We start from the raw sequence: 26,869 nt of genomic DNA on the forward strand, positions 1-26,869 counted from the left end.
TAAAGCAGAAACAGGATTTGAGAGAATTAACTCCAATTTTGAAAGAAGTTCTACTACGGGTAAATTGCTGTCAAATAGCATTGCATGCTACAGAGAAACTGTTGGTGAAAGGAAGAGTCAATCCACACAGCAGACTTCATTGTCTTATTCTAAGAAGTTGCCACAGTCACCCCAGCCTTCAGCAACTAGCTCCCTGATGAGTCAGCAGCTGTCAGCACAGAACTGTCCCCCCACCATCAAACAGAACATGACTCAGAAGATGGTTAACAATTTTTAACACCAAAGTACTTTAGAGTATGTGCACTGTTTTTTCAAACATAATGCTATTGCATACCTACTAGACTCCAGTATAGTGTAAACATAACTTTTATTTGCACTGGGAAACCAAGAAATTCCTGTGACTCACTCACTTTATTGTGGTGGTCTGGTCCAAACCCACAGGAACTCCGAGGTGTGCCTGAATTACCCACCAGATGTGTGCTCTTCTCTGCCCTGGCCATCATCTTCTCTCCTCACTCCTGTCTCTTCAGCCCTTTCCTCTGCATTCAGGAGAGTAAACGTGTGGCTTCAAAATAAGTGGTTCTCAAGCATTTTGCTCTGAGGGACCCATTAGATTCTTAAATTTTTGAAAACTCCAAAGAGGTTTTGCTTACCTGGGTTATATCTGTCTATACTTTCCTATCAAAAATTGAAACTGGGCATTTGAAAAGTAGTTGTTCATTTGTTTAAAAGAACAATAGCCTCCTTATAATGTAATAAAAATTTTATGAAAAATAAATTTTTCCAAAACAAAAGCACAAATGAGGACAATGGCATTGTTCTGTGCTTTTTGAAAATCCCTTCCGTGTCTGGCATGTTCGGAGATGGCTGAATTCTGATATTTCCTCTGCACTCAGGGTATTGAAATGTGTTGTTGAAGAAAATCTGACTTCACACAGATGAGGTAGGAAAAAAGAAGGAGGAGCCTTTCCAGATGATTATGGATGTTATGTTCTGACAATACATGAAAACCCTATAACTGGTAGTTTCTTAAAGTTGCAATGTGGAATCTGAAACCACATCAGTGAACTTTCCTTTCCCCGTTACATTAAAATCCACTGGTCTGTGTCACACGTGGAATGGTTCTTCTATCCACATGTGGACACTTGTGTAGACTTTCCCGATGTCAGTGCATTTCATTATACATAACCAAAGCAATCACACTCATCATTATCACTGCTGATCTCATTAGAAACCTCTCTGTGACAACAACTCTGAAGCTCAGGGAAGCAGAGACATAAAAGTTTTCCAAAAGTCTTCTCTGAGCTTGGAAGCCTGGGTTTTGTCACCAGCAACTAATACCACCACTTGACATGCTCTTTAATTAATTATTAGTTTACTTTTGGCTGTGCTGGGTCTTCGTTGATGCATGCAGGCTTTTTCCAGTTGCAGGGAGCAGTGGCTACTCTTCATTGCTGTGTGAAGGCCTCCCGTTGCGATGGCTTCTATTGTTGTGGAACTCTAGGGCCAGTCCATCCTAAAGGAGATCATCCCTGAATATTCATTGGAAGGACTGATGCTGAACCTGAAGCTCCAATACTTTGGCCACCTGATGCAAAGAGCCGGCTCATTGGAAAAGACCTTGATGCTGAGACACATGGGGGGCATGAGAAGAAGGTGACAGAGGATGAGATGGCTGGATGGCGTCACTGACTCAATGGACATGAGTTTGAGCAGGCTCTGGAAAATGGTGAAGGACAGAGAAGCCTGACATGCTGCACTCCGTGGGGTTGCCAAGAATCAGACACACCTGAGTGACTGGACAACAGGCAGGCGGGCTTCAGGAGTTGCCGCTCACGGCTCAGCAGTTGTCACACACAGGCTTAGTTGCCTGGTGGCATGTGGGATCTTCACCAACCCATGAAGAACCCGTGTTCCCTGAATTGGCAGGTGGATTCTTAACCACTGGACCACCAAGAAAGACACACTTCATCAAGACATGCTTTCCTTTTCTTTCTGACAGAGAGCAGAGGGATAGTCTGCTCCTCTGGCTTGATCTGTTCTGAGACCCCAGAACTTTCACCCACCACTGCTCTTGCACGGCCAGGCCAGGGGCCCAAGAGCAGAAAAGACAAACCTTAGTGTTATTGTGAAAAGACTTTTGACCTTGTGGCCCCTATCAAGGGATCTGGGGTACCCCTGGAGGCCCCTGGACCACACTGTGAGAACCACTATTCTGAATCACTGGACTTGACATTCTGCCTGTTCCTCTCCTTGTCGCCAGCTTCACTTCCTTTCCATCTTCACTTTAGCCCAGCCTTCTCCATCTCAGTGGACGTGGTCTGTGGTCTTCCCATCTCAGCCTGGCTTCTTCTTATCTCCTGCTCCTCCCTTGTGTGCCCACTCAGCACAGCACACAGATGGCTTCAAGTCTTCCTTGGTTTCTGGTGGGACATCACATTCAGGTATCTATATTCCTAAAGATGACTTTGAGCCACAGCTTCATGCTGGGCTGCACGGACATCTGGTCAACCCCGTGTTTGCAATAGGCAGGCTATGGATGTCTCTGGTCCCTCAAGATTCTTCAGGTTGGTGGATATTCTCTGTGGCTGGCTGGCATCTGGTGTTATTCTGCTGGACCAACATGGGGTCCCCCTCTTCCTGCCCTCCTGTTCTTCAGCTGTGCAGAAGAGAAGTTATGTCTTAAAGAGTCTGAAGCAGAGTATCTTTATCTGTTCCCCCTAAACTCAAAACTGAAATACACCCACCTCCTCTGGACTCCGTGTGCTCTTGTCCCAGCCACCACATCTGGACTCTGAGCTCTTATTTAAGAGGACCTCACGCCCTGCACTTTCACTTTCATATCCTGAGATGCTGCTACATCCCCACATCCTCATCTTTCTTCCCAGGGGGTCTGACCCTACCTGGATGGAGAATGAGGGACACTTATTGGGAGAGAAGCTGGACAAGACCCTGCCCAGCCAAGGGGTGGCCTCTGTGTTCTCTGGCTGAAGTAGAGACATCAGGAGTGGACCTGAAGACTAGGCCTTTACCCCAGGCCCCAGGTGCTCCACTGGGCCAGGTGGGAAGACTGAGGCGGACACTTTCTTCACCTTGTCAGTGCAGCTTTATCTAGACTGGTCAGTGGGTAACTTAGGTTCCTACCACCTCTAGCCTGTGTTTCTTGGTTTTGGGGGCCAAAATAAGAGTCTTATTTTGTGTCTGTCTTCATGAGTACTTTAGTGCATAGTTGGGAGACAGAAGTCAGTGGAGCATAGCCAACGCCTAGTTTGATCAGGAGGTTCCCAGAGCTCCTTAGAATCACTGCCTTGTCTTAGACCCCCTCCCTGCTCTGGGAAATCCCCATGAGAAACCACAGTTTCTGCGGAGTTCTCTGGAGACAATGGCATCTAGTGTCTGGCTAATTTTTGTCGCTAAGAATGGATTAATTTGATCTCATCTAAAACTAAAAATATTACTTTTGGCAGACATTCTCTGCAGCCAGAACAAGAGCAGTGTGTGCATTGTCGGGGGCACATTTTCCAATCAGTTCAACTTGGCAAGTTCACCAGGAAGCTGCTATTGAACACTTGCTGGTGTGAATAACTGATTTTCCTGGGACTCTTCAGTCATTCTGGAGAACCAACTTGCGGAGTCAGCTCAACCTGCTCCAGGAGGAAATACTGTCTGACTTTGCCCTTAGGACTCTCTGTGTACCCTTTTTAGGGAGGTTATTCGGGCAGCTCAGACAGTAAAGAATCTGCCTTAAATGCAGACCTGGGTTCGATCTCTGGGTTGGGAAGATCCCTGAAGACGGGAATGGCAACCCACTCCAGTATTCTCACCCGGAGAATCCCCATGGACAGAGGAACCTGGTGGGCTACCATCCATGGGTTGCAAAGAGTCAGACACGACTGAGGGACTGACCACATTCAGGCAGCAGTGGGACCACTGTGATTCTGAACCTTGATGGCTCCCTTAACCTGGTCTGGGTTAAGCTTCTCAACTCTCACTATTGGTCCCAACCTGACCTCCACTTACCTAGTATTGTCCCCAGCTCAGCACCATTCACTCAGGCCAGGGAGGCAGAGCGGGTGTGGCCAGCCAAGCCCTGGAGAAGGCAGCATCACCCCAACAACTGGATGAGGCTTCTCACTCTGTCCTCTCTGACTCCTGCTGCTGTTCTGACCAGACCAGAACCTCCTGGATTTTCTGTCTTCTTTAACCTCCTCTTCTGTTTATTATTTGGCTGCACTGGGTCTTAGTTGCAGCACAAGGATCTTCATTTGCAGCAGTTGGAATCTTTAGTTAGAGCATGTAAACTCTTAGTTGTGGCCTGTGGGATCTAATTTCCTCTTAAACAATGACACTGGGCAACAGATTTACTCTAGATAACCGTGTGGCCCAAGCAGGGTGCACCCCTCCAGGATCCCACCTGGCTCCATCTCTGCTAGTTTCCGGAGCTGCCGACCCCACATGGTCTGAGGGAGCTTGGACCTGGATCCTAGTGGCCATGGATCCACGCTCGTCCAACTGCGCTGGGTGCCTGGGCGGAGCCTGCAGGCTGTGGGCTTTGAATCAGAAAATCTCAGGGCTCAGGGTCAGAGCTGGGGAATAAACCTGGGCTCCAGGACCTCTGTCCATCCTCCTCCTGTTACACTGAGTCACGTGAGATTGTGCGGGCTGTGGTGGGTGGCCCCCTCCTGTAAGGATGAATTTGTATGGTTTGCACCCCTTTGGCAATGAAAGAAAGTCATGGGCATACAGCCTGGGAAAATGTAACCTCATAGTGAGTCACAGAAGTGTTTAAATGCAATTTCACATCTATGAACAGAGCGTGTTCTGATTCCTGGATGGCACGTGTTTGAACCCAGCCTTCCGGTCTTCCCTGGAGTGGGGTGAGGGTGGTGCTGTGGACAATAAGGCCTGCCCGTGGGGTTATTACCTGACTTTGGGGTCGCTATTGCCTGAATCTGATAGCTCTATGTGTGTGTGTGTGTGTGTGTGTGTGTGTGTGTGTGTACACATTTAAAGTTTGTTGCAAAAACAAGGGGGTCCAATATTTTCTTGTTTCCAATAAAGGGGGTTGAAGGGCAAGATTAAGAAGGAAAACTCCAAGAGGGAGCTGCTTTCAGACACAGCCCACCTGAGCAACACCCACTGCGCCCGCTGCCTGCAGCCCTACCGGCTCCTTGTGACCCCCAAGAGGCAATGCCTGGACTGCCACCTCTTCACCTGCAGAGGCTGTGGCCACCCCCACCCAGAGGAGCAAGGCTGGCTCTGTGATCCCTGCCACCTGGCCAGGTGAGTGGGACCTGGAGGTCGGAGGGTCCTGCAGATGGGGGGCCTGGCCTGTCCCTTCCAGGGACACGTGTGTGTGTGTGTGTGTGTGTCTGTGTGTGTGTGTGTGTCTGTGTGTCTGTGTGTGCGCGCGCGCGCGCGCGCGCGCGCGCACACCCCCCGGGCAGGGTGTGGGCCTGAGCTCCATGTCCCCGCCTGCAGGGTCGTGAAGGTGGGCTCCCTGGAGTGGTACTACGGGCATGTGAGAGCCCGCTTCAAGCGCTTTGGGAGCGCTCAGGTGGCGCGGTCCCTCTGCGGGCGGCTGTGGGGAGCAGGTAAGGAGTGGGCCTCCTCCCTGGGCGTCCGATTTGGTGCCTAGACTCTGTCTTTTTAACAAACATTCCCCGTTGAGTCTGATGATTATCAAGACTTGAAGAGATGGATTGTAACTCAATCAGTGGCTTTCATACTTTGAATCCAAGTATTTATTCCATGAAGAACTTGAAATCCAGACTGTCCTATTACACTAAACGTGTGTTCACCTGTATTGTCCACCTTGAAGCCATTTGGGTTGACCAATATTTCAGGGAAGGCTGTGAGGTTGCCTGACCTTGGGAGTTCCTCCTGAACTTGAATCGGGAGAACTGAGCGGTGTTTTCAGGAAGCACTTAGGCTTGCCCCTGTCATCTGAGCCCTAGGCTCTGCTGTGACACCTGGCCAGGCATCCAGGCTATGAGAGCTATTAGGCCGGGGCTCAGCATCTTGACTGTCTCTACCTGGGGGCCCAAGGCCAGTGCCCTGGGGTCTGGAGCCCCTGCAGGCCCAGAGAAGGGGCCATGCTCCTGAGACTGAGGGTGTCCTCAGTGTGCCCCAGCCTGGCCGTCTCCCCGGGGCCTCCTGGGGAGGTGCCGCCTTGTGTCTTGTGCTCCTTAATGCCCCAGGTTAATGGGCGGATGCAGAAGTTGGGCATGGCCACCCCCAGGGCATTTGCACACGTACCAGGCCTGGCACAGCTTTCAGAGGGGTCTCAGCACACTCTTTTGTGTTTTTATCATATTTGTTCGTCTTTCTTTGGCTTCACAGGGTCTTAGTTGTGGCACCTGGGGTCTTAGGTCTTCGCAGCACACGGGATATTTAGTTGTGCCATCTGAACCCTTAGTTGCAGCATGAGGGATCTAGTTCCCTGACCAGGGGTCGAACCGAGGCCCCCTGCATTGGTAGCTTGGAGTCTTAGCTGACTGGACCACCAGGGCAGTCCCTTAGGACGCTGTTGAATTCAGCACAGACCACCCAGAGGCACCCTCACCTGTAATGGCCCTTAGCACCTGGAGGAACAGACCGCTGCGGGGTGAGGGACCCTTCTTGGGTGGGGGCTGTGGGGGCATGTGATAAATCACCGAAACCAGGACACTTTGAAGAGTAAAGCGGTCCTCCTGAGAACCACGCTGAGACAGCCAGTGTCACTAGGGGTGCCCCGGGGATACGGGGAGGCACCGTCACCCTATCCTTGGAGGGTTTCCCCACCTCCTCCCTGGGTTGCTTCTCCACGTCGCATATCTCTATCTCGGCTGGAGCTTATCAGTAAATTCCCCGTGACGGCTCGGCCAGCCAGCAGCCAGCCAGCCGAGGGGTCTTCCTGCAGCAGGAGTTGTGGTCCGGCCCCGCTCCGCAGGGCTCAGGCGTGGGAACCACAGGCAGCGTGGGAAAGCCATCCTGCGCAGCATCTGAGAAGCTCAAGACCCGCTCGCGGTGGGAAACCACAGCCACATCACAACCCTGAGGACCTGGGCCTCGCCCCGGGGTCGGGGTGGGGGGGGGGGCGGGGGGACTGCTTATTTCTAGAGACCCGGGTGGGCTCAGGAATCCGCCTTAGGTAAAAAGCCGGAAGGATTTTGACGGCCCAGCCAGGGCCCAGAGCTGCGGGAGCCGGTACCACGCGGAACCGCCCGTTTGGGAACTGTCACCGCTGAGGGCCAGGAGGTGGCGCTGCGGAGCAACCAAAGCCCCGGTTCCGGCCGCTGCTGGTGGGGGCGGCGGGCAGCGAGGCGGGCCCAGGCCGGGCGATGGTCGGGGGGGGGGGTGGGGGGCGGCTGACTTCTCGCTGCTGGCACCTGTCAGCGCAGCGTACAAGAAAGGGCGCCGGGAGCGAGCGCGAAATGGGCAAGTCGTGCCTTTAAAAAAAAGTATTCAAACTTACAAAGAAGAAAGGATCAAAGTGAATGTTTGGAAACCTGGCCCAGGCAGGGTAGCGGGTGGGGCGCCCGCGGGGGTCTTCCCTGCGCGGGAGGCTTCAGAGCGGTGGGCGCGTTTCCCCAGGGCCCCCTCCTCCGCCCCCGAAACAGGACCGGCAGGCAGTGCTCGGGGGCGGGAAAGGAAGCCCGGCTCGGGCAGGTCAGGTGGCTCCCGGAGAATGCCTGTCCGCTCAGCGCCTTTTCTCCCGTCGTAGGTTTACCTGATGGAGTGCGGAGCGCGCCCGACCTCCACAGTAAGTCCTTCCTGCTCACATAGATGTCAGGGTGCCCTCAGCCCCTGAGCAGGGGGGATGATCCCCGAGGCTGCCAAACTGAGCCCCAGAATTCACGGGGTCATCCTGGTAGTGTCTTAAGAGAAGAACCCAGGCCAGGCCAGGGCGAACAGGAGTAAAGAGGAAAAACGAGGCTGCAGTGGGGGTAACAGGGTCGGGGGGGAGGTCCTGGGGACGCCGGTGAGGAAGGTGCCCGGGTCAGGAGGAGAGAGGCGGGGATGGGGGCCAGGGGCTGAGCCTCCCCCGCCTCCCGGGGAGGGGGCTGAGAAGGAGGTGAACGGACTGCAGGTGAAGAGGTTTGTTGGGCCGAACGTGACTGAGCTCCAGGGCGCTTTCGCCCAGGGCGCCTTCGCCCATGGCACCGCAGTGTCTTCAGATCCCTAGGAGGCGGTCAGTGAAGGCGACCGTGGGTGAAAGTGATGTGGGGTGCTGGTTTCCTGCTGTGATTCAGACCAGCCCTAAAATGCTCTGATAGGGCTCTGGAGGCCAGCAGAGGGCCTGGTTGGGTAGCTGCACAGCAGGTGTGCGGGGGGGGGGGGGGGGGGGGGGGGGGGGGGAGGGGGGGGGGGGGGGGAGGGATGGGTGGAGGGATGGACAGATGGGTGGGTGGGTGGATGAATGGTTTGTCCCCGTCTCTCTTCCTGGTGGAGTCACGCAGGCATCCACTGCAGGTGGGCCTGAGCAGATGCCCGGAGACCCAAGTGGAGAGGAAGAGCAGACTGATGAGGATGGAGAAGGGGACACAGCGGCCCAGGCCCAACCCCTTGGCAGCCAAGTAGGTCTTCCGCCAGCCCCGACCTCGTCCCCCCTGAAGCTGGAGCCTCTGTTCTGATTTCCTGAGAAACCTCAGGCTCTGTGCCTCCACTAACTAACCTGGCAGGAGCCTGGAGACCCGCCCAAGCCACTGTGCTCCACAGTCTCTGAGATGTCTGGGTACCAAATCCAGGTGTGCTCTCAGCATCCATCTCCTGGTGGGAACCCAGAGCACGCAGTGGAGGGCGGGGCCTGCCTGGACCTCCAGCCTGGCCCAGCCTGGCCCATCCGGCCAAGAGTCCTGCGGCTCATGGGTCCTGAGGGCACCAGTGTCCCCAGTCAGCTTTTGCACCTTTCAGAGAGGCAGCCCCCTCCCGCTCTCCTCTCTGAACTTTCTTGCTTTCATTTACAGCCAACCATGAGCCCTGTTTGTTTTTTGTTTTTTGGAGGTATTTTTTTGTTTGTTTTATGCCTGTTTTTACCTATTTTTTGAAGACTGTGTTCTTTATTTATTAGTTATTTTTGGCCGTGCCGGGTCTTTGCGGCTGCGTGTTGGTTTCTCTAGTTGCAGCGAGCGGGGTTTTCTCTCTAGTTGCAGTGCTCAGGTTTCTCATTGCAGGGGCCTCTGCTGTTGCAAGGGCTTCCCTGGTGGCTCAGACGGGAAAGCGTCTGCCTGTGATGCGGGAGACCCAGGTTTGATCCCTGGGTTGGGAAGATCCCCTGGAGAAGGAAATGACAACCCACTCCAGTCTTCTTGCCTGAAAAATCCCACAGGCAGAGGAGCCTGGTGGACTACAGTCCATGGGGTCGCAAAGAGTCGGACACGACTGAGTGACTTCACTCACTGCTGTTGCAAAGCACGTGCTCTGGGCTACACGGGCTTCAGGACCTTTAGCACATGGGCTCAGTACTTGCAGCTCCCAGGCTCTGGAACACAGGCTCAGTGATTCAGGTGCTTGGGTTTAGTCGCTCTGTGGCATGTTGGATCTTCCCACCAGGGATCAAACCCGTGTCTCCTTCATTGACAGGTGGGTTCTGCCACTGAGCCACCAGGGAAGCCCTGTTTTCGCTTATTTTTTAACTTATTTCTGGTGATAAAGGCAGGAAAGAGAGCCTCTGGGGGTCTGGGCAGGACGACAGAAGAGGATCAGAGTAGGGGTGGGGCAGGGCGGGCGGTGTTGGGTGGAGACCCTTGGAGAGTCAGGGGGTCTCTGAGAGCCACACTGGCAGGCAGTTCTGCCGGCTGCTCCCTGGGGAGCACATACATCTTCTTATGAAAATAAAACTGCACTCGTGCTATTTACTGGGCTCCCAGAACACTCTCTAGTGTCTGAAATATCCCCTGCAAATACATTCAAAGGATGGAAACCGTTATGAGGGAAGGATTTGGAACTAAGCTCTACTCCAGCATCTAGAGGTGAAGGAGCTCTTGGGAGCCGCCTTCCCCGCCTCCTCCCCGTGCTGGGTACCCCTCCTTCACCAAGGGGGGAGGGGCAGGACCCCCCCCGTTACCCCGAGAAGACCCGCCTGCCCCCCAAGGCTGCAGCCTGGGCCAGTGACCCCAGAGCCTCTGAGCAGCCGGGTGCCCTTGGAGGCCCCGTGGGTATTTCCCCTGCTCTTCTGAGAGGGGCTGCGGGTGCAGATCCTGTGATGGGGGTGGGCTCTGAGCGGCCCTAGGAGCCTCCTCGGGGTCTGCTCATGTCTAGCACAGAAGGCAGACGGGCCCGTGGAGGCACCCTCCCCCACCCCCTGCTGCCCGGGGTCGGGGCACCTGGCCCCTGCCGTCAGGCTGACCCTCCCTCTCCTCTCCCCCAAATCCCTTCCTGCTCAGAAAAAGCGCCTCCTCCCCGTCCACAGCTGGGACTTTGAGGCCGACTCTGACGACTCCGATCCTTCCTGCGGTCCCCCGCCGAGCCTGTCCTCGGTCTCAGGGGCCACGGACAGCCTGCAGGTCAGTGGGCTCTCTTTTTGCCCCTGAGTTGACCTGGGGGACAGGTTTTCGGGCCCCAAGAAAGGATAGCATTCTGGGAAACAATCTGATGGCCCTGTGGGCCTAGCAAGGGGGAGACAACTGGGGTGGGGGTACAGAAGCCTCACACCCTCCCGTCCTGGTGAGCCTGGGTGGGCTGCTTGGAGAAGAGGGGCACGGGGCCGATGAGTCGGGGGCCTGGGTTGTCTGTCCTCTAATGAAGGCAGACCCCCTGTGACTCAGGAGTGCAGGGTAGAGGAGTCAGACGGCCCCCGAGTGTCCGCACCCCTGGTCTCATCCATAGAGCTCCTGTACCTTATTGCCCAAACTAGGCCAGTCTTGTAGGTGGAAGAGGCTGTCAGTAATCACACCAGGACACGGGGCGTCCGCAGGGCTGCCGGGGAGAGCCCGGCCATGTGGTGCCTCTGCTCCTTGGTTCTATGCCCTTGGTCTGGGCAAGCTGTGTGAGGCTCCCCACCTCCCACCTCACCTGGAAGAGGGGTGATCTCTGCCTCACGGGATCCCTTCCACGAGGGACTGGAGACTGAGCCTGGCACACCCCAGCCCCAGAGTGACGGCACCCCAGCTGGAGCCCTGACATCTCAGCGCCCTGGCTGCTCGGGTGGTTCCAGCCCAGGACGGGGTCCACCCAGGGCGATCTACGGACCCCTGGGTGCGGGGCCCAACAGGGCAGAGAGCTGGGACCCGGCACCCATCAGGTCTTTGGTCCACGGTCCTGCTCTGGTGGCAAGTTCAGAGCCCTTTGAAATGAAAGGGAGTTGAATTGCTAGGATGGAGAGGAGGGGCGACTTGTGTTTGGTCAGTCGGATGATGCTTGAAAACCCTCAGTCCTTGGACTGGAAAGACCCACATTCCAAGGACCTGCCTGTTCCTAGTGAAACCTGCCGACCGTTCCCATGTGCTCAGGCCCTCACAGATGACCCCTGCGTGAAGGAGACCACCTCCCAGGAGGCCGGGATCCTGGACCAGGCTGATGCCAGGGCCCCTGGATGCCACACCCATCCAGAAGAGCAGAGGGTCGGCCTCTCGCCTGCCCGACTAGACGAGCTCTCAGAGCTCTGCCTGCCGGGGGAGTCCTGCACTGCAGGCCCAGGGGTCCCTGCCACTCCCGGTAAGTGCCCTTGACTGTGGTCTTCCACACGGGCTCCATGTGGAGGAGCGGGTCGCTGGAACCCCACCCCCACCCCGCCCCGATCTCTGCCGGGACACTGGCTGATTGCCAGGAGCCCCTTCCTTCCTGGGATTGTCCAGTGTGTGTGGTCCTGGAAGACGCCGTTGTCACCGGAGCTCCCCGGGGGGGGGGGTGCCTGTCCGTTATGGTACCCTCAGAGGTACCAGCTCAACCCCCTGGCTGGCCGCACAGCTCACTGCTGCCTGTGATGGGGGACATCGAGTGGGAGTGAGATAGAGACACACAGGTGTCCCTAAAGTGACTAGGGTCACCGGTCGCCTGGACCAACCTTCCTGAGCGCAGGACGGGGCAGTTCCAAACCTGGGACCTAAATAGGGTACAGGTCCATCTGGGCCGCCTGCCTGCCAGCTGTGACTCAGGAGGTCTGCAAGTGTCAGTGTCAGGGGTCAGGTGTCCGAGTGACGTAGGAGCCGATGAGACCACAGAACAGCTCGGGCTCCCGCCCGACCTGACCACCGTGGGGGCCAGCTCCCGGGGAAATGTGGTTAAGACAGTGTCTGCCAGGAAATGGGTCCTCTTTCCATTTTCCCTTTTCATTGTATTATAGGGACTCTAATCTCATGATCCACATGCCCATTAAGGTGCTGGAGGCGTTTGGGGGGTGGGGAGGGGACTTTTATTTCCCCACAAACAATGGATAAGTGAATCTACATTGACCGAGTCTTTGGATGAAGACTAGACCAGCACATTTCCTCCCGGGATCCTTAATCACCCCCAGCACGAGGATGGTGGGGGCAGTGGGCGGGGCGGGGGAGACAGGCTCTGTGGAGCTGGGGCAGGTGCCCGGGGACACAGGCAGCCCTGAGTACCAAGCCCAGTTCTGCTGACCAACTCACCACCCTATCTCATGGACTCTTAAGACACATTCTGTCACCTCGCCTCTTAAATCGGGAGCATCTCACAGCAAGTGTGGGAGACTGATCAGTAATGCTGTCTCAATAAGTGTAAAAGACAAGCTGCAAGGTTTGAGCTTTAAAGGAGTGCGGTGTGTGCTTGATCAAACCCCTTGACCACCGGGCCTCAGCGTCCTCATTGCAAACCAGGGCTGGTGCCTGACTCACCACACCTTTGTGGGCTTTAAATGAGACGGTTGTACCCGTCAGCTATTGCCGAGTAAGAACTTATCACAGATGTACTGGCTTAAAGCAGCACACGTTGATAAGCCCACAGGGGCCAGGTGTCTGGCACGGCTTCCCCAGGTCCTCAGCACAGGTCTGCTGGGCTGCAGCCACAGGGTCAGCAGGGCCAGAGCCTCATCCGAGCTCAGAACCCTGCCCCCAGGTCCTGCAGGGTGTCGGCAGAGCCACGCGGCAGGTCAGGCCCCAGAGCAGCTTGTGGACGCTGACTCCTGGGACACGGGCTCCTGTGTGTCCTCCCACTTCAGCTCACCCCTTCCCTGCCCCAGCATGGCTGTGTGTGGTGCTCTCCAGGCCAACTTGGAGCTCAGAGGGTACTTCCTGGTGAGGACTTGGGGGATCTTCCACCACCAGAGCCCAGGAATAAGCCTCTGAAGCCACACCATCAGTGACCCGTGCCCACGAGTCTGGGAATCACTAGTCTGGCAGGACAACCAGACCCCAGAGACTAAGGTGGAAAGACTTCCCAAAGTCATGTTCACGTGTGGAAACTTCCTGGGACCCACGTCTGCCACAGTAGGCACCACCTGGCTGCCCATGCTTGGGGCTCCCTGTGAGTGCCAGCTGGGGCAGGGGCTTCTGTCCCCGAAGTTTCTCGTGGGGGACAAGGACTCTGCTCAATTCTTACCTTAGTTGAGGGATCTTCAGCCCCATATCCTCAATGGAGTAGAATCGCATCCCTATTCTCTTTGATCTGTCGTTTTTCTTCATTGGATAAGACGCCCACTTGCCTTCAGGTTTTCACTCAAGATAACTCAACCCCATTCTTACTCCAAAGGGCCAAACATCCTCAGGAGTGAGCAGCTGCCCTCCCAGTATCTGGCCGACGTGGACACCTCGGATGAAGAAAGCATCTGGGCTCAGAGAGTGGCCTCTCACCATCCCAGACAGACTGGCTGGACCACATCTGAGAACCAGGTAAAGGGGGGCGGAAAGAACGCATTCTGGTTGCTTCTTTGGGTCTGAAGTCTTTTTACCTTAACCTCAGTTCACCTCTGAGAACTTAAAGCTTTCAGAACTTTTAAACTACAAGATTGGCAAGCCTACATAACAGAAATGTGGTGTCTTCAAAATATGTTTTTTATTGACATGAAATTCACATAACATACAATTAACCATTTTAAAGTGAACAGTTCAGGGCTTCCCTGGTGGCTCAGTGGTGAAGAATCCGCCTGCCAGTGCAGGAGACACGGGTTCAATCCCTGGTCTGGGAGAATTCCGCATGCTACGGAGCAGCTAAGCCCATGGACCACAACTACTGAGCCTGTGATCTGGAGCCTGGGAACTGCAGCTAGAGAAAGGCCTGTGCAGCAAGGAAGACCCAGAACAGCCAAATAAATTAAAAAAATTTAAAAATAAAGTAAACAACTAATTTAGCAGAATAGACATTTAGCAAACATTTTAGCTGAATGTTTAGCTACATAAACATTTAGCAAAATAAACACTCTGCATTTAGCAGATTCACACGGTGGTACAAACATCACCTCTGTCAGTTCCAAACCATCTTTGTCACCACCAAGGACAGGTTGTATCCTCCCGCCCCGCATACACCGGCCTGCTTTCTGTCTCTGTGGATTTGCTTCTTCTGGACACTTCATGTAAATGCGATCGTACAATGTGTGACCTTTTGTTCCTGGCTTCTTTCAGTGAGAGCAGTGTTCTTGAGGTTGATCGTGTTATAGCAGGTATCAGTACTTGGTCCCCTTTAATGAAAATATCTATTTTATACTCTATCAAGTATTGTGTCTTTAGGGAATTCCCTGGATGTCCAGGGATTAGGACTCTGACCTTCCACTGCAGGGGACTCGGGTTCGATCACTGGTTGGGGACCTTAAGATCCCATGTGCCATGTGGCCAAAAAAAAAAGAAAAAAACATATATATATATTTTACAAAAGGAAGAAACAACCTGTTATTCTAAAGCCTTTCAGTTCAAATCAATCACTCAGTCATGTACACCTCTTTGAAACCCCATGGACTGCAGCATGCCAGGCTTCCCTGTCCAACAGGAATTGGCCTGGAGCTTGCTCAAACTCATGTCCATCAAGTTGGTGACACCATCCAAACATCTCATCCGCTGTCATCCCCTTCTCCTGCCTTCAATTTTTCCCAGCATCAGGGTCTTTTCCAATGAGTTAGCTCTTCCCATCAGGTGGCAAAAATATTGGAGTTTCAGCTTCAACATCAGTCCTTCCAATGAATATTCAGGACTGATTTCCTTTAGGATTGACTGGTTGGATCTCCTTTCTGTCCAAGGGACTCTCAAGAGTCTTCTCTGACACCACAGTTCAAAAGCGTCAATTCTTCAACACTTCAGCTTTCTTTATAGTCCAACTCTCACATTCATACATGACTACTGGAAAAACCATAGCTTTGATGAGATGGACCTTTGTTGGCAAAGTAATGTCCCTGCTTTTTAATATGCTATCTAGGTTGGTCATAGCTTTTCTTTCAAGGAGCAAGCATCTTTTAATTTCATGACTGTAGTCACCATCTGCAGTGATTTTGGAGCCCCCAAAAGCAAAGTCTCTCACTGTTTTCATTATTTCCCCATCTATTTGCCATGAAGTGATGGGACTGGATGCCATGATCTTAGTTTTCTGAATGTTGAGCTTTAAGCCAGCTTTTTCACTCTCCTCTTTCACTTTCATCAAGAGGCTCTTTAGTTCTTCTTTGCTTTCTGCCATGAAGATGGTGTCATCTGCATAACTTCACTGCATAACTGCATTGCCGGATATTTCTCCCAACAATCTTGATTCCAGCTTGTGCTTCATCCAGTCTGGCGTCACAGGCTACCAACTGCTCCCCAAGGGCCTTGGGAATGAGAAGTAGGGCTGCCCAGTGGGTCGGGCCTTTGCTGGGCCCTCTGCCCCCATCGGTGTCCACTTCCTGCCCCAGCACTGGCAGCAGGAGATCTGCCCGGGGCTCACCTTCTCCAGCAGGGAGGGTGGGGCGCCGGCCTGTCCTCTGTCCACGCTGGCTTGGAATGGGCGAGGGGCCCTTCCAGCCTCAGGCCCTTCGTGACTGCACTCTGGAAGGTGACCTGTGGAGCTCCAGACTTGGAGGAGGAGCCTTTCTTTGCCTGGTCCTTTGGTGAATCGGTGTCAGGTTTGTGTTCAAAAACTTGATTGGACTAAAGCATCAGTGGGGCAGAAGCGTGGCATGCTTCAGCTCTGCGTGTCTCCCTCTCCAGAGTCCATGCCCTCAGCCCAGCTTGCCCTCGTTCCTATAACACCGCCTGGAGGTGTTGCCCGACCCGGGGCCGGGCATTCCTCCTGCTCCCACCTCCATCCCTGAGAGGTGTCGCTGACCCTTTGCCCTGAGCGCAGCAGGGCGTGAGAGGCCCTGAGGAGGCCTGCAGGAAGAGCCGTCTCCCTGCCAGGCGACCCGGGGGCTCTCACTGCCATTAGGGAACAGCTGGGGAGATGCTGACACAAAGTGTGCTTTGATTCAGACCAGGGGGTCACTGGCTTGGCCCCTGGGGGTGGGTATGGTGGTGGAGGGAAAGGCCACTCCAGGACAGAGACCTCCCCAGGGCAGAGACCTCCCCGGGACAGAGACCTCTCCAGGCAGAGACCTCCCCAGGACAAAGATCTCCTCCAGACAGAGACCTCCCCAGGACAGAGACCTCCCCAGGACAGAGATCTCCCCCAGACAGAGACGTCCCCAGGACAGAGACCTCCCCAGGACAGAGACCTCCCCCAGACAGAGACGTCCCCAGGCAAAGACCTCCCTGGGTTGCAGAACACAGCTGGCAGAGCAGTTCCCAGTTCCCAGGACAATGGGATGAAGACTAGAATTAAGTTATCTATTTTCAGCAAGTTTTTAATTTAGCAACTTCAGTGACTTTCAGGAAAATACAGATCCCGGTATTAGCCCGACTGACACCAGTCCTCCTTCTCACCTCCTTGAATTTCATGCTTGTACCTTGTCTCCAGAATTCTTCTCCATTTCTTTCTCTTGACTTTCTTTACTCCAACTAACATTTCACCTGCAGGATGTCCTCCACATCTTTATGAACAGGGAGTTGGGCAGGATGAAGAGCAACCTCCCAAGGCAGCAGCATCCCCGAGTGTCAGTGAAGACCCAGGGCCGACCCTTCCAGGGTCTTCATGGAGGAGCTGCTGCAGGCCCCTGGAGGAAGGTCTCTGCCTCTGTCCACCTCTCAGAGCAGCTCTTCTAAATCAGCTCTCAGAGACGTGCCCGTGGAAGGGCAAGAGTTCTTGAGAATAATCTGAATAATCTGAATGGTCTTCCATTGTCTGTCTCTGAGTCTGTACTCATGGTCAGGACTTTCTGGGTGAGGGATATTCAGCAAAGACTTTGTATAAACAACCACTCGTGCCTAGAGGAGGCCTAAGATGGCATAGCATGTGGTACCAAGGATGCATGTTCCAAGGTGCTGAGATGGCATGCCATGGCACACACCCTTCCCCGAGTGGTGGGTGGTGAGCACTGGGGACCTGAGAGCTTGGGCTCCAGACACTGACTCAGTTTCCCCACAAAGGGCCTCACCAGCATCAAGTGAGAGTAGTTTCTTTTCCTCCATGGCCTATGTCTGTCTGGACTGTATTTGTAAGTTGTTCATTTACATTTTGCTGCAAAGGAGCTGAAAACACTAGGAGTTTATTCTGAGTTGCCACCCGTGTGTCCCAAGAGCGTGTGATTTACCTCAACACGGAGCTCACGCGGGGCAGAGCAACTCCCCCTCTTGCAGAAGGGAGGGGAGCTCGTTGGGTTCCTGAGCGCCTGAGAGGCAGGTGTGCCCTGGGGTGTGTGTGTGGGGGGGGGGGGGTGTCTGCACGGGGTCAGTGGCTCCCAATCCCAGATGGAAAAGCAGGATGGTGCTCTGTGCATCGTGTCTGTGCCATCCAGGAGGCGGACGGCCGAGTCCTCACCCAGAGAGCAGCGTGGAGCCCGAAGCTCACCTCCGGGACCTAGGACTGTGGCCTCCCCGTGGCTCCACGCCACCCCCCAGCCCCTCTCTATCAGGACGAGAACTTTCTGAACGCTCATCAGGGGTGCGCTTCCTTCTGTTTCACTCTGGAGGCGACATTTCACCGTGCCTGTGTTGGGCTCTGGTTGGTCCAGCTCTTACGCTCTGGCCACGTGTTCCATGCCGGCCATGCTCCCTGGGGACACGAGGCTGTCCTCTGAGCCTCCCTCCCTGCCCCGCCGGATGACACAGAGTGCAACCAGAGCTGGTTCCGGTTGCCAGCAGCCACTTGTGACTGCAGGGCTCCCCCTGCCCGAAACCTTCATGCCTAAGTTTCTCAGCTCATGTTCTTCTCTGGGCAGACTTGCCCACTCAGGGCCCTTGCTGCTGTGAAGATCAAACTAATTACCTACAAAACAACACAGAAGAGTCTTCCCAGCCTGCCGGTGCCATTTACCTCTTAAGACAAGGCAGCCCACGGATGAGATAATGGCAGGAAAGATACATCTGCTGGGCTCAGAGGAAAATGGAAGAATTGATTTCCTCTGCCCTGGCCTGGGAGCTAATAGACTGTGACTCAAGATTCAAGAGCTGGTGACTCAGGGACGAGGAAGCCGTACGTTGAGTCACTTTAGGTCATTACCTGGGCGCCTCCTGGCCCACGGTGACCCGGGGCGCTGGCCATTTCGTTCCATCAGCCTGGTGCGATCAATGCCCACCTTCCTGTGTGGCTCACGATCAGCAGTGATGGGTCCACTGCCCATGGCAGTGACGCCGAACAAGTCACCTCTCCTGCTGTAGTCATGTCTCCCGCGCCCCGCTGCCCGCTTCTGCTGCAGCTTGATGTCTCAGAGCCCTGTGGTCAGAACACGGGCCTCCCAGTACCTTCCCAGCCCACATTCCCGATGGCGCGCTTAGCTCTCCTTCCATCGCCTGGTGTCTGGAGCTCCCAGGGTGGTGGGTGTCAGTGTCCTGATGGCGGGTGCAGCTCCGTCTTCCAACCTTCTGCTCCAGGTCTGTGAGCGGACATGCAGGTGTCAGCTGTGGACCTCCTGCTGACATAGTCATGCTTCTGGCGGCCAGGTCACCCCCGGGGGCCAGGCAGGGGCCAGGCAGGTCCCGGCCAAGTGAGGAGAAAGAGCTGAAGCCCCCTTGTTAAGGGAGGTTGAGGCACCCACCCAGGTCTCTCTTGAGATTTCCTGGGTTGTGAGCTCATGTGTGGTGCTCAGAGATCCAGGGGTTGGGGGGATCCCCTGCCCCATCCAGGCCCCCTGCCATCAGCTGTCCCTAGAGCCTGTGCCTCAGTGCGCCCAGCAGATGGTGCAGGAGACTCAGAGGCATGCAGGGGTGCAGCCTTAGTTCATTTCAGTTGCTCAGTCCTGTCGAACTCTCTGTGACCCCATGGACTGCAGCACGCCAAGCCTCCCTGTCCATCTCCAACTCCCAGAGCTTACTCAAACTCATGTCAATGGAGTCGGTGATGCCATCCAACCATCTCATCCTCTGTCATCCCCTTCTCCTCCTGCCTTCAGTCTTTCCCAGCATCAGGGTCTTTTCTAATGAGTCAGCTCTTCGCATCAGGTGGCTAAAGTATTAGAGCTTCAGCTTCAGCATCAGTCTTTCCAATGAATATTCCAGGTTGATTTCCTTTGGGATGGACTGGTTTGATCTCTTTGTTGTTCAAGGGACTGTCAAGAATCTTCTCCAGCACCACAGTTTGAAAGCATCAACTCTTCAGGGCTCAGCCTTCTTTATGGTCCAACTCTCACATCCATACGTGCTGGTTCCCTTCTTTTCCAGCCCCATTTATGCTCTAACCACAACTGCCGTTATAACAGAGACTTTAGCAATTATGACCAAATAATCCCACCCTGAAAATTAGTTTTGAGAAGCACATATACAGATAAGAGCCTAGAACAGAGATTGGCAGATACAAGCACTATTTCCCTCTGTGTTTCTTAGCAGTTGAGGCAGAGAAGTAGACATTCTGGGTTGTATGAATCTCATCCAAGCCAGGTGACAAACTTCCCTGGCTCTAGATTCAAGAAGGGACACGCGGTGAGGGTGCCGCTGACTGTCTCATAGAAAACATGCCTGCAATGTTCACACAAGAGTCACAAATATGCTGTGGACACGTCTCAGCTCCAGGCGGGCATCTGCGACTCTGACTCCCCTTGCAAAGCTGACAGGAGGGGTGGGCACAGAGCCTGGCAGGCAGAGACATGATGTGGGTGGTAGACATGAATAACACTGTCCTTATGCAAGTTCAGGCCCCACCCCTGAGCCCTTGGGTGATGCTGAGGCCACACGGCCATCATGGGCTTCCGTCTAAACATGAAGGGGATAGAGGAAAACCCAGAGAACAGATGTGTCAACTTGCTGAGCCTCAGCTGACCAGTTGCAAACAATCCAGGCTGAAGTCTTGGTTTGGCACCTTAGCAGTGATGCTAAGCCCTAGGAAATGGCTTGGGGGCCTAGTTTGGGGACAGAGAGATATTCAAAGTGGTGCCTCTCCAATGACCTGGATGCTGTTAGGACCTCAAGGACACCCCACCCTGCCTGGTTCTGGAGTGGGGTGGGCAGCACCTTGGCCACACTCATGTGGGGCATGGACAAGACCACAGCTCCAGCCGAGTCCCAGGGGGCCGGGGGATGTGGTGCCTCCTGGAGCCCTGCCTCTGAGTGTGGTGATTCCAGTGACCCACTGAGTGAGGCCCACCCGCTTGTCCATTTCAGCATCCAGGTGGCGACGAGCCCACCGATGCTGACGCGGAAGAGGCGGCCCTCAAGAGAAAGCTGGAGGAGCTGACCAGCCACGTCAGTGACCAAGGGGCCTCATCCGCAGAGGAAGAGGGCATGGACGCAGGGGCTGGGATGGGCAGAAGCAAGCCTGCCGAGGACCACCCTGGGGCCACACGGGAGGTGAGGTCCCCCGAGCGGTCTCAGCAGGAGACAGGGGGAGGCAGGGCCAGGGATCAGCGGTTTGTGACTAAGCCACCAGCCCAGCCACAACCCCTGGTGGGCCCTGAGGGCCCCGGGTGCCCGGCCGCCCCTGCAGTGCAGAGAGAAGCAGCGTCAGGATGGGACGTGCGTCAGTGAGAGCCGCGCGGCCTCTCCGGCTCGTGGTCACGCTTGGGGCTTCCCTGCCCTAGGTGTGCATGGCTGCAGGCCAGACCCCCAGCCGGGAAAAGGACCCTCTGAGTCCTGGGGACCCCGAGCAGCCCATCAGGACCACGGAGGCGGAGCTGGCGGAGCTGGAGGGCCGAGTGGCCGCCACGGCCTGTGAGGTGCGGCGGACAGAGAGCCAGGTAGGCGAGTGGCCGCGCGATGCCCGCCCCGCTTGGGAGACGAGACTTGTTTGCTTCACGAGAAGGAATAAGTGAACCCGGAGTCCCCAGGATGGCCTGCCGCCCGGAACGTGTGTGGCCTGGAGCACGCCGCTCTCCTCGGGGACAGAAGGGCACCCCAGACAGATGGTGGGGGCCCGGAAAGCCTGAGGAAGGGCCCTGAGAGCTCGCATAGCGCAGCCCACGCTGTCGGCTCCAGAGCAAGACTTGGGGCTTTCTGTGGGAACCACTCTCCTCACCCCTGGGAGTGGGTGACCCTTCCGGTGACCATGGAAGATGGGTGAAAATGAGGTCCCCCAGGAAGTGCCCCTGGTCGGGACACCCATCTTAGGGGAAGTGTCATATTAGTAAACTCGATGAAGCCAGAGCAGCTGCTCTTTCTGGTCCGCGATATTGAGAAGGGACTTCCAAGTGACGTCTATCTGTCCTTCCTCCAGGTTTCGAATATCGAGTCCAGGATTGCAGCCTTGCGGGCAGCGGGGCTCACCGTGCAGCCCTCGGGAAAGCCCCAGAGGAAGTCTAACCTCCCGGTGAGTGGAGGGACTTCGGGGCCCTGGGAGGTCGTGCCCGGAGCCCTGGGAGGGGGGCACAGGGTGGCCTGGGGCAGCGAGAGCCCCCACCAGCTGCCCCCCCTTCCCTCCCCTGATGTCAGTGACCTGGGTGGGATTCTTTTTCATCTGTTACTGCCGATTCTAACATAAAGAGCGCTTTACGGGGAAGCGGGGCCTGGACGGGCTTAATAGAGCTCCGCTTCACAGCGGGTGCGATCAGGAGGGGCAGGATGGAGATCCGCCCACAACAGACACCTGAGAGTGGCATCCTTCCCAATTCAAGTCGGGGATCCCCAGACAGACCACACTGAGGAAATCTGGCAGAAGAAGGGCAGGTGCTCCCAGGAGAGCCCCAGGGGCAACTGCCAGGACGCCCCAGTTGAACCTGAGCTTAAGATGTGCGACAAGTCATTTCCTCGTATAAGCACATCCCGTGCACTCTTTGGGGCGTGCATACAGTACTGTTCACTTGTGGTTGATCTGCAACTCAAAGCCAGCTGGGATTTCCATATTTTAATCTGCTGAACCCAGAGCCCTGGAGTGGCGTGTTTGGAGGACTGACAGGTCATCCCAGCCTCTCAGGCTGACTAATAGAAAGAACATCCATCCTTAGTCCTGCTCACCTGCCCTGCGGCTGGAGGTCAGACAGGCTGTCATGACGCACAGACGCCTTCCTTGTTCTCCAGATCTTTCTCCCCCGGCTTATCAGGAAATCTAGCCAGAGTCTGATGGATCCAAATGCAGACCCTTTGAATGAGGCCGAGGTATGTGTTCACTGCACCCAGGCTCGAGGGGGTGGGAGAGGGTAAACAAGTGGCCTGACTTTTCTAGCAGCGGGACAAGCCAGTGGGTGGTGGAGCTGAAATATGCAGACTTTAAGAAGCCTGGTGAGTCTCACAGGCTGACTTCCCGCAGAGGCAAGGCTTGATGTAGGGTGTCTGTAGGAGGGGAAAAAAAGCCAGGAAAACCCAGCAGGGGAGTGGGAGGGTGGGACAGAGGGCAGGGCTGGGGTAGGGGCTGGGGGGGAGGTGGGCAGAACCCCCGGCAGGGTAACCGGCTCAGGGTAACACGGAGCCCCGGAGACACCACAGGTCACAGGGGAGTGGTCCTGTGCCTGGACCACGTGCTGGACGTGTATCCCCCGCGTGCTCACCAGTCACAGGGGACGCATATTCACAGGCACAGGGTCTGGGACGGCCCTGCTCTGGGAGCCGCGCGTCCAGGCTGTGGGAGGGAAGCACTGAGCCTCTGTACAGGAAGCAGCAAGAGAGTAGACGCTGGGGGGGTGAGGACACCCCTCAGTCTGCCCATCAGGGAGACACGGGGTGGGGGTGGGAGGGAGGCGGCAGACTCCAGTCCCAGGGCCCCACGGAGAGCGGCATCTGCCCCACGTCCTGCCAGCTCCCTGAGATCTCGAGTAACCATCTAGTCGCTTCTGCTTCTCATGACAGCAGCACTGGGTCACTCTTCCCAGTAAAGACGGTATTTTTACCATCCCTTCCATCTGAGGTTTACAGCACCTGGTGAGCCGGGGCAGACACCACCCCTATTGCAGTGATGGGAGGAGACCGCACAGACCACCGAGCTAGAGGGTCTCAGGCAGGCCCCTGGCCCCGACCCCACCCTCTTCCCAGGGCCGTGACCTCCCTGATGTGTCGCGGGACGCCCCAGCCTCCTGGTACAGCCACAGAGCAGCCGGGCTGAAACCCCAGGGGGCCGGGGTTGGCAGGACTTCCGGAGAAGTCAGGCTGTTTGCCTCTCGCTTCCCCCTGAGGAGGCAAAACACGGAAGGAATTATCCCAGAGTAGAGAGCCAAGCAACAGGAGAGGGCGAGGGAAGGGAAGGTGCGGGCCAGCAGCCATGGGTGCTGGGCGTGTATCGTTCAGTCGCTGAGTCGTGTCCGACTCTTTGCGACCCCATGGACTGCAGCACAGCAGGCTTCTCTGTCCTTCACTATCTCCCGGAGCTTGCTCACACTCATGTCCATTGAGTCAGTGATGCCATCCAACCATCTCATCCTCTGTCGTCCCCTTCTCCTCCTGCCTTCAATCTTTCCCAGCGTCAGGGTCTTTTCCAGTGAGTCAGTTCTTCATATCAGGTGGCCAAAGTATTGGAGTTTCAGCTTCAGCATCAGTCCTTCCAATGAATATTCAGGGCTAATTTCCTTTAGGATTGACTGGTGTCATCTCCTTGCAGTCCAAGGGACTCTCAAGAGTCTTCTCCAACATCGCAGACTCTTGAGAGTCCCTTCCCAAAACTGGCAGTTCTCCAAAAGGCAAGGATCTCTTTTATATTCTTATATTTGGTAATTTATTGATAACATGCATTTTAGTACTGTTTAAAGTTCTAATATTGCCAAAGAACGGAAGACAGTTACCGTCATTTATCAGAATTTGCTTGAATGATGAGAAATTTGCATTTACCTCTTGGTGCCCCTAACAATTAGAGCGACATAGTGACACCCAGAGACGTGTCATTCTTCTAGGTGGAGGCTGTGCCCTGTCTCATGAATAGGAAGCTCAGCAATTACCCCAAAAGCCAAGGTAAGAGTCACTTGCTCCCCTCGTTACACAGGCCTAAGAGAGCGTGAAAATGACCAATCAGGGCTTGGGATTTCTACATGAGCCATGGGACACAACGTCTCATGCCCTGACACCCACAGGACACCCCAGTGTCCCCTGGCCACCCCCAGCGACTGTTGCAGTGAGCTGATGCCTGGATCCCTGGAATCTTCTGCTTTAAGCACATAAAGGTGGAGTGGTGGGGTCTGTGTCTTGTGATTTAATTTGTACATACACAGTATGGCACTAGTGGTAAAAAATCAGCCTGCCAGTCAGGAGACACAAGAGACACAGTTTCGATCCCTGGGTTGGGAAGATCCCCTGGAGAAGGAAATGGCAACCCACTCCAGCATTCTTGCCTGGAGAATCCCATGGACAGAGGAGCCTGGCGGCTACAGTCCATGGGGTTGCAAAGAGTCAGACACCGCTGAGCACGCACACGCATGCACGGTGCACAGCTCCAGACCTTCTCACACAGAGTGTGGGACACAGTTTCTTGATGTCTTGGACATCAAGGACAAGGACAGCATTCGTCCTGGATCATGCATCTGTTTCCATGCTGCTTTTAAAATTTCTTAGGAGGCAAAGACACTTGTTTGAGCTAAGTGTGTGATTAATAAACAAGCCCCCTTCTGTTTTCCCCAAAGACAAAGATGATGACTCCTTCAGTCGGAAGTCCGTGTACCGCGGATCCCTGACCCAGAGAAACCCCAACGGCAGGAAGAGAGCTGCCAACCACAGCTTTGCGGTAAGTTTTCTCGGTTCACTGGGGCAACTTCTGTGACCTGTCAGGCTGATACATGAAGTCTTCAAAGTAAAGAATTGGGTAAACTCACAAGAAAAGTAAGATCAACGGAAGATCTAAAGGAAAATGGAAAACATTTCTAAAGGTACCCGAGTGTCAGGCTGATGGGGGGCGGATCACCTCACCCTGGGGGTCTGGGCTTGAGATCGGGGGCAGCCCACGAGGCAGTGGGGACCCCCGCCCAGCCCCGCACACCTTCCCTGCGCAGTAAAGGTCGTGCTGCTAAGCCACCTGTGCAGATGCCGGGGTCGGCGCTGTCCCCCAGCTTCCCTGGGAGGGACCTCGGTGCAGAGGGAGCCTGGGGTTCCCCCCCAAGCCCAGGGACCAGAGTCACACCCACAGCCCAGGGGTGGGCAGGAGCCCTCAGTGGCCACCATTAGGGTCCCAACACCCTGGATCCCCACCGCTGTCCACACCCACACCCCACCTGCCGGCTGCAACCCCCCAGCAACAATTCTGACTTCATTCCGGTTATGCGAGTCTGAGCCGATGCCCTGGCTGTCCAAGAAGACAGAGTGACCGCTCTGTTATTTCCACAGACTCCATCTTTAAACAGATTTCAAGGGATTTCACAACACTCACTGCTGATGCCTGTGGCTGGGAGACGGGCAAGCAGGTGGGGCCCACATGTCCGACACAGCCAGCATCAGCCCACCCCAGACGAGGCTCCCCGCCCGGCCCCACGTGGGCCGGGCAAAGGCCGCCTGGGCCGTGGCCAGAGCAGGGCCATTCCCTGCAGGAGACTGATAATGAAATCACCAGTGGGGGCTTGAAAATCTAAGTGCTTCCAAATGAGAACACACCTTCCTGTGTTTCAGCGCTTTCAGCTGTCAGATACTTTCCATCTTCACAGCCCGTTTGATGAGGGCCAGTGTCATAGACCCAAATTCATAGGTGGGGAGACTGAGGCAGGGAGAGGTTGAGTGAAAAACCAGCGGGGTTTGACCGATGCCCTCTGACCAGCAGGTCCATGGGTTTGTGTGTGCAGCTGTGTGCGTGCATGCGTGTGTCCGTGTGCATGCCCGTGTGTTTCTATGTGCACACACTCACGTGTCTAGGTGCGTCTTTACTCGTGTGCACTCCTGTGTGTTTCCGTGCCCCTCTGTCCTCCTCGCCTGTGAGTTTCTCTGCCTGTGTGTGCCTATGTGTACGGCTGTGTATCTCACACCCACTTGTGCATATGGTGTGTCCATGTGCGTGTGTGTGCTCCACAGAAACCCGTGATGACCCACCAGCCCTAAGAGGAGAGGTTCGCCAGGACGGGACACCCACCCCCTTCCCCTCCACCTCGGGCACCGCGTCCCGCCTCCTGCCCCGCGCTTTCCGCTGCACACAGCCCAGTGGAGGAAGAAGAAGAGACCCTTAGCCCGTGTTGGAAACCCACCCGCGAGCTGTCAGCAGTTCTCAGACCGTCAGCTCTTCGCCCAAGTTCATGGACAACCTCCAAGGCCACCTGGTCCGTGGCTGCTCTGATTCGTAAGAGGCATCTAGGCTGTATGTCTTTCCCTTAGGGCACTGTGGTTTAAGCTTTCTGAAGAGCACAAAGAAGATCTTTCTCAGTGTGATCCTTTACCCCCTCCCTGCTGGCTTCCTAATGCTGCTTTCATGACCGGCTTGGACAGGAGAGGACGCGGTGACCGCCCCAGCCGTCTGTGTACTCCTGAGTGTGTCTGCCGGGTCGTGGGTGGATGTGTGAGCACTCCTGGACATCGGGACGAGTGACTGGACTCTTGTCTCTCTGAATAAGAAGGAGGGAAGGCTGTCAGATCTCCTTACACACACACCCCATCTTCAAGTTCACCCGTGCTTCACAGGC

General features: G+C 55.3%; 1 protein-coding gene across 6 annotated transcripts in view; it reads left to right on the forward strand.

Moving 5' to 3' along the window:
- MLPH (melanophilin) overlaps positions 1-26,603 on the forward strand; it is a 42,833-nt gene extending 16,230 nt beyond the window's left edge. The window contains exons 3-16 of one of the 6 annotated variants that reach the window (XM_043877823.1): positions 5,062-5,283; positions 5,482-5,594; positions 7,706-7,744; positions 8,428-8,558; positions 10,368-10,487; positions 11,433-11,637; positions 13,633-13,772; positions 20,526-20,711; positions 20,942-21,097; positions 21,574-21,666; positions 22,374-22,451; positions 24,173-24,230; positions 24,896-24,996; positions 26,268-26,603. In XM_043877823.1, the coding sequence (XP_043733758.1) occupies positions 5,062-5,283; positions 5,482-5,594; positions 7,706-7,744; positions 8,428-8,558; positions 10,368-10,487; positions 11,433-11,637; positions 13,633-13,772; positions 20,526-20,711; positions 20,942-21,097; positions 21,574-21,666; positions 22,374-22,451; positions 24,173-24,230; positions 24,896-24,996; positions 26,268-26,294 (1,669 nt within the window). In that variant the 3' untranslated portion in view covers positions 26,295-26,603. Of the gene's footprint in view, positions 1-5,061; positions 5,284-5,481; positions 5,595-7,288; positions 7,420-7,705; positions 7,745-8,427; positions 8,559-10,367; positions 10,488-11,432; positions 11,638-13,632; positions 13,773-20,525; positions 20,712-20,941; positions 21,098-21,573; positions 21,667-22,373; positions 22,452-24,172; positions 24,231-24,895; positions 24,997-26,267 lie in introns of those variants that run through there. The other 5 variants (XM_043877824.1, XM_043877825.1, XM_043877826.1 and 2 more) reach the window with 5 other exon arrangements.
- Positions 26,604-26,869: the final 266 nt, after the last annotated feature.

This window comes from Cervus elaphus, chromosome 20 (genome assembly GCF_910594005.1).
Source record: "Cervus elaphus chromosome 20, mCerEla1.1, whole genome shotgun sequence".
Classification (NCBI taxonomy): Eukaryota; Metazoa; Chordata; class Mammalia; order Artiodactyla; family Cervidae; genus Cervus; species Cervus elaphus.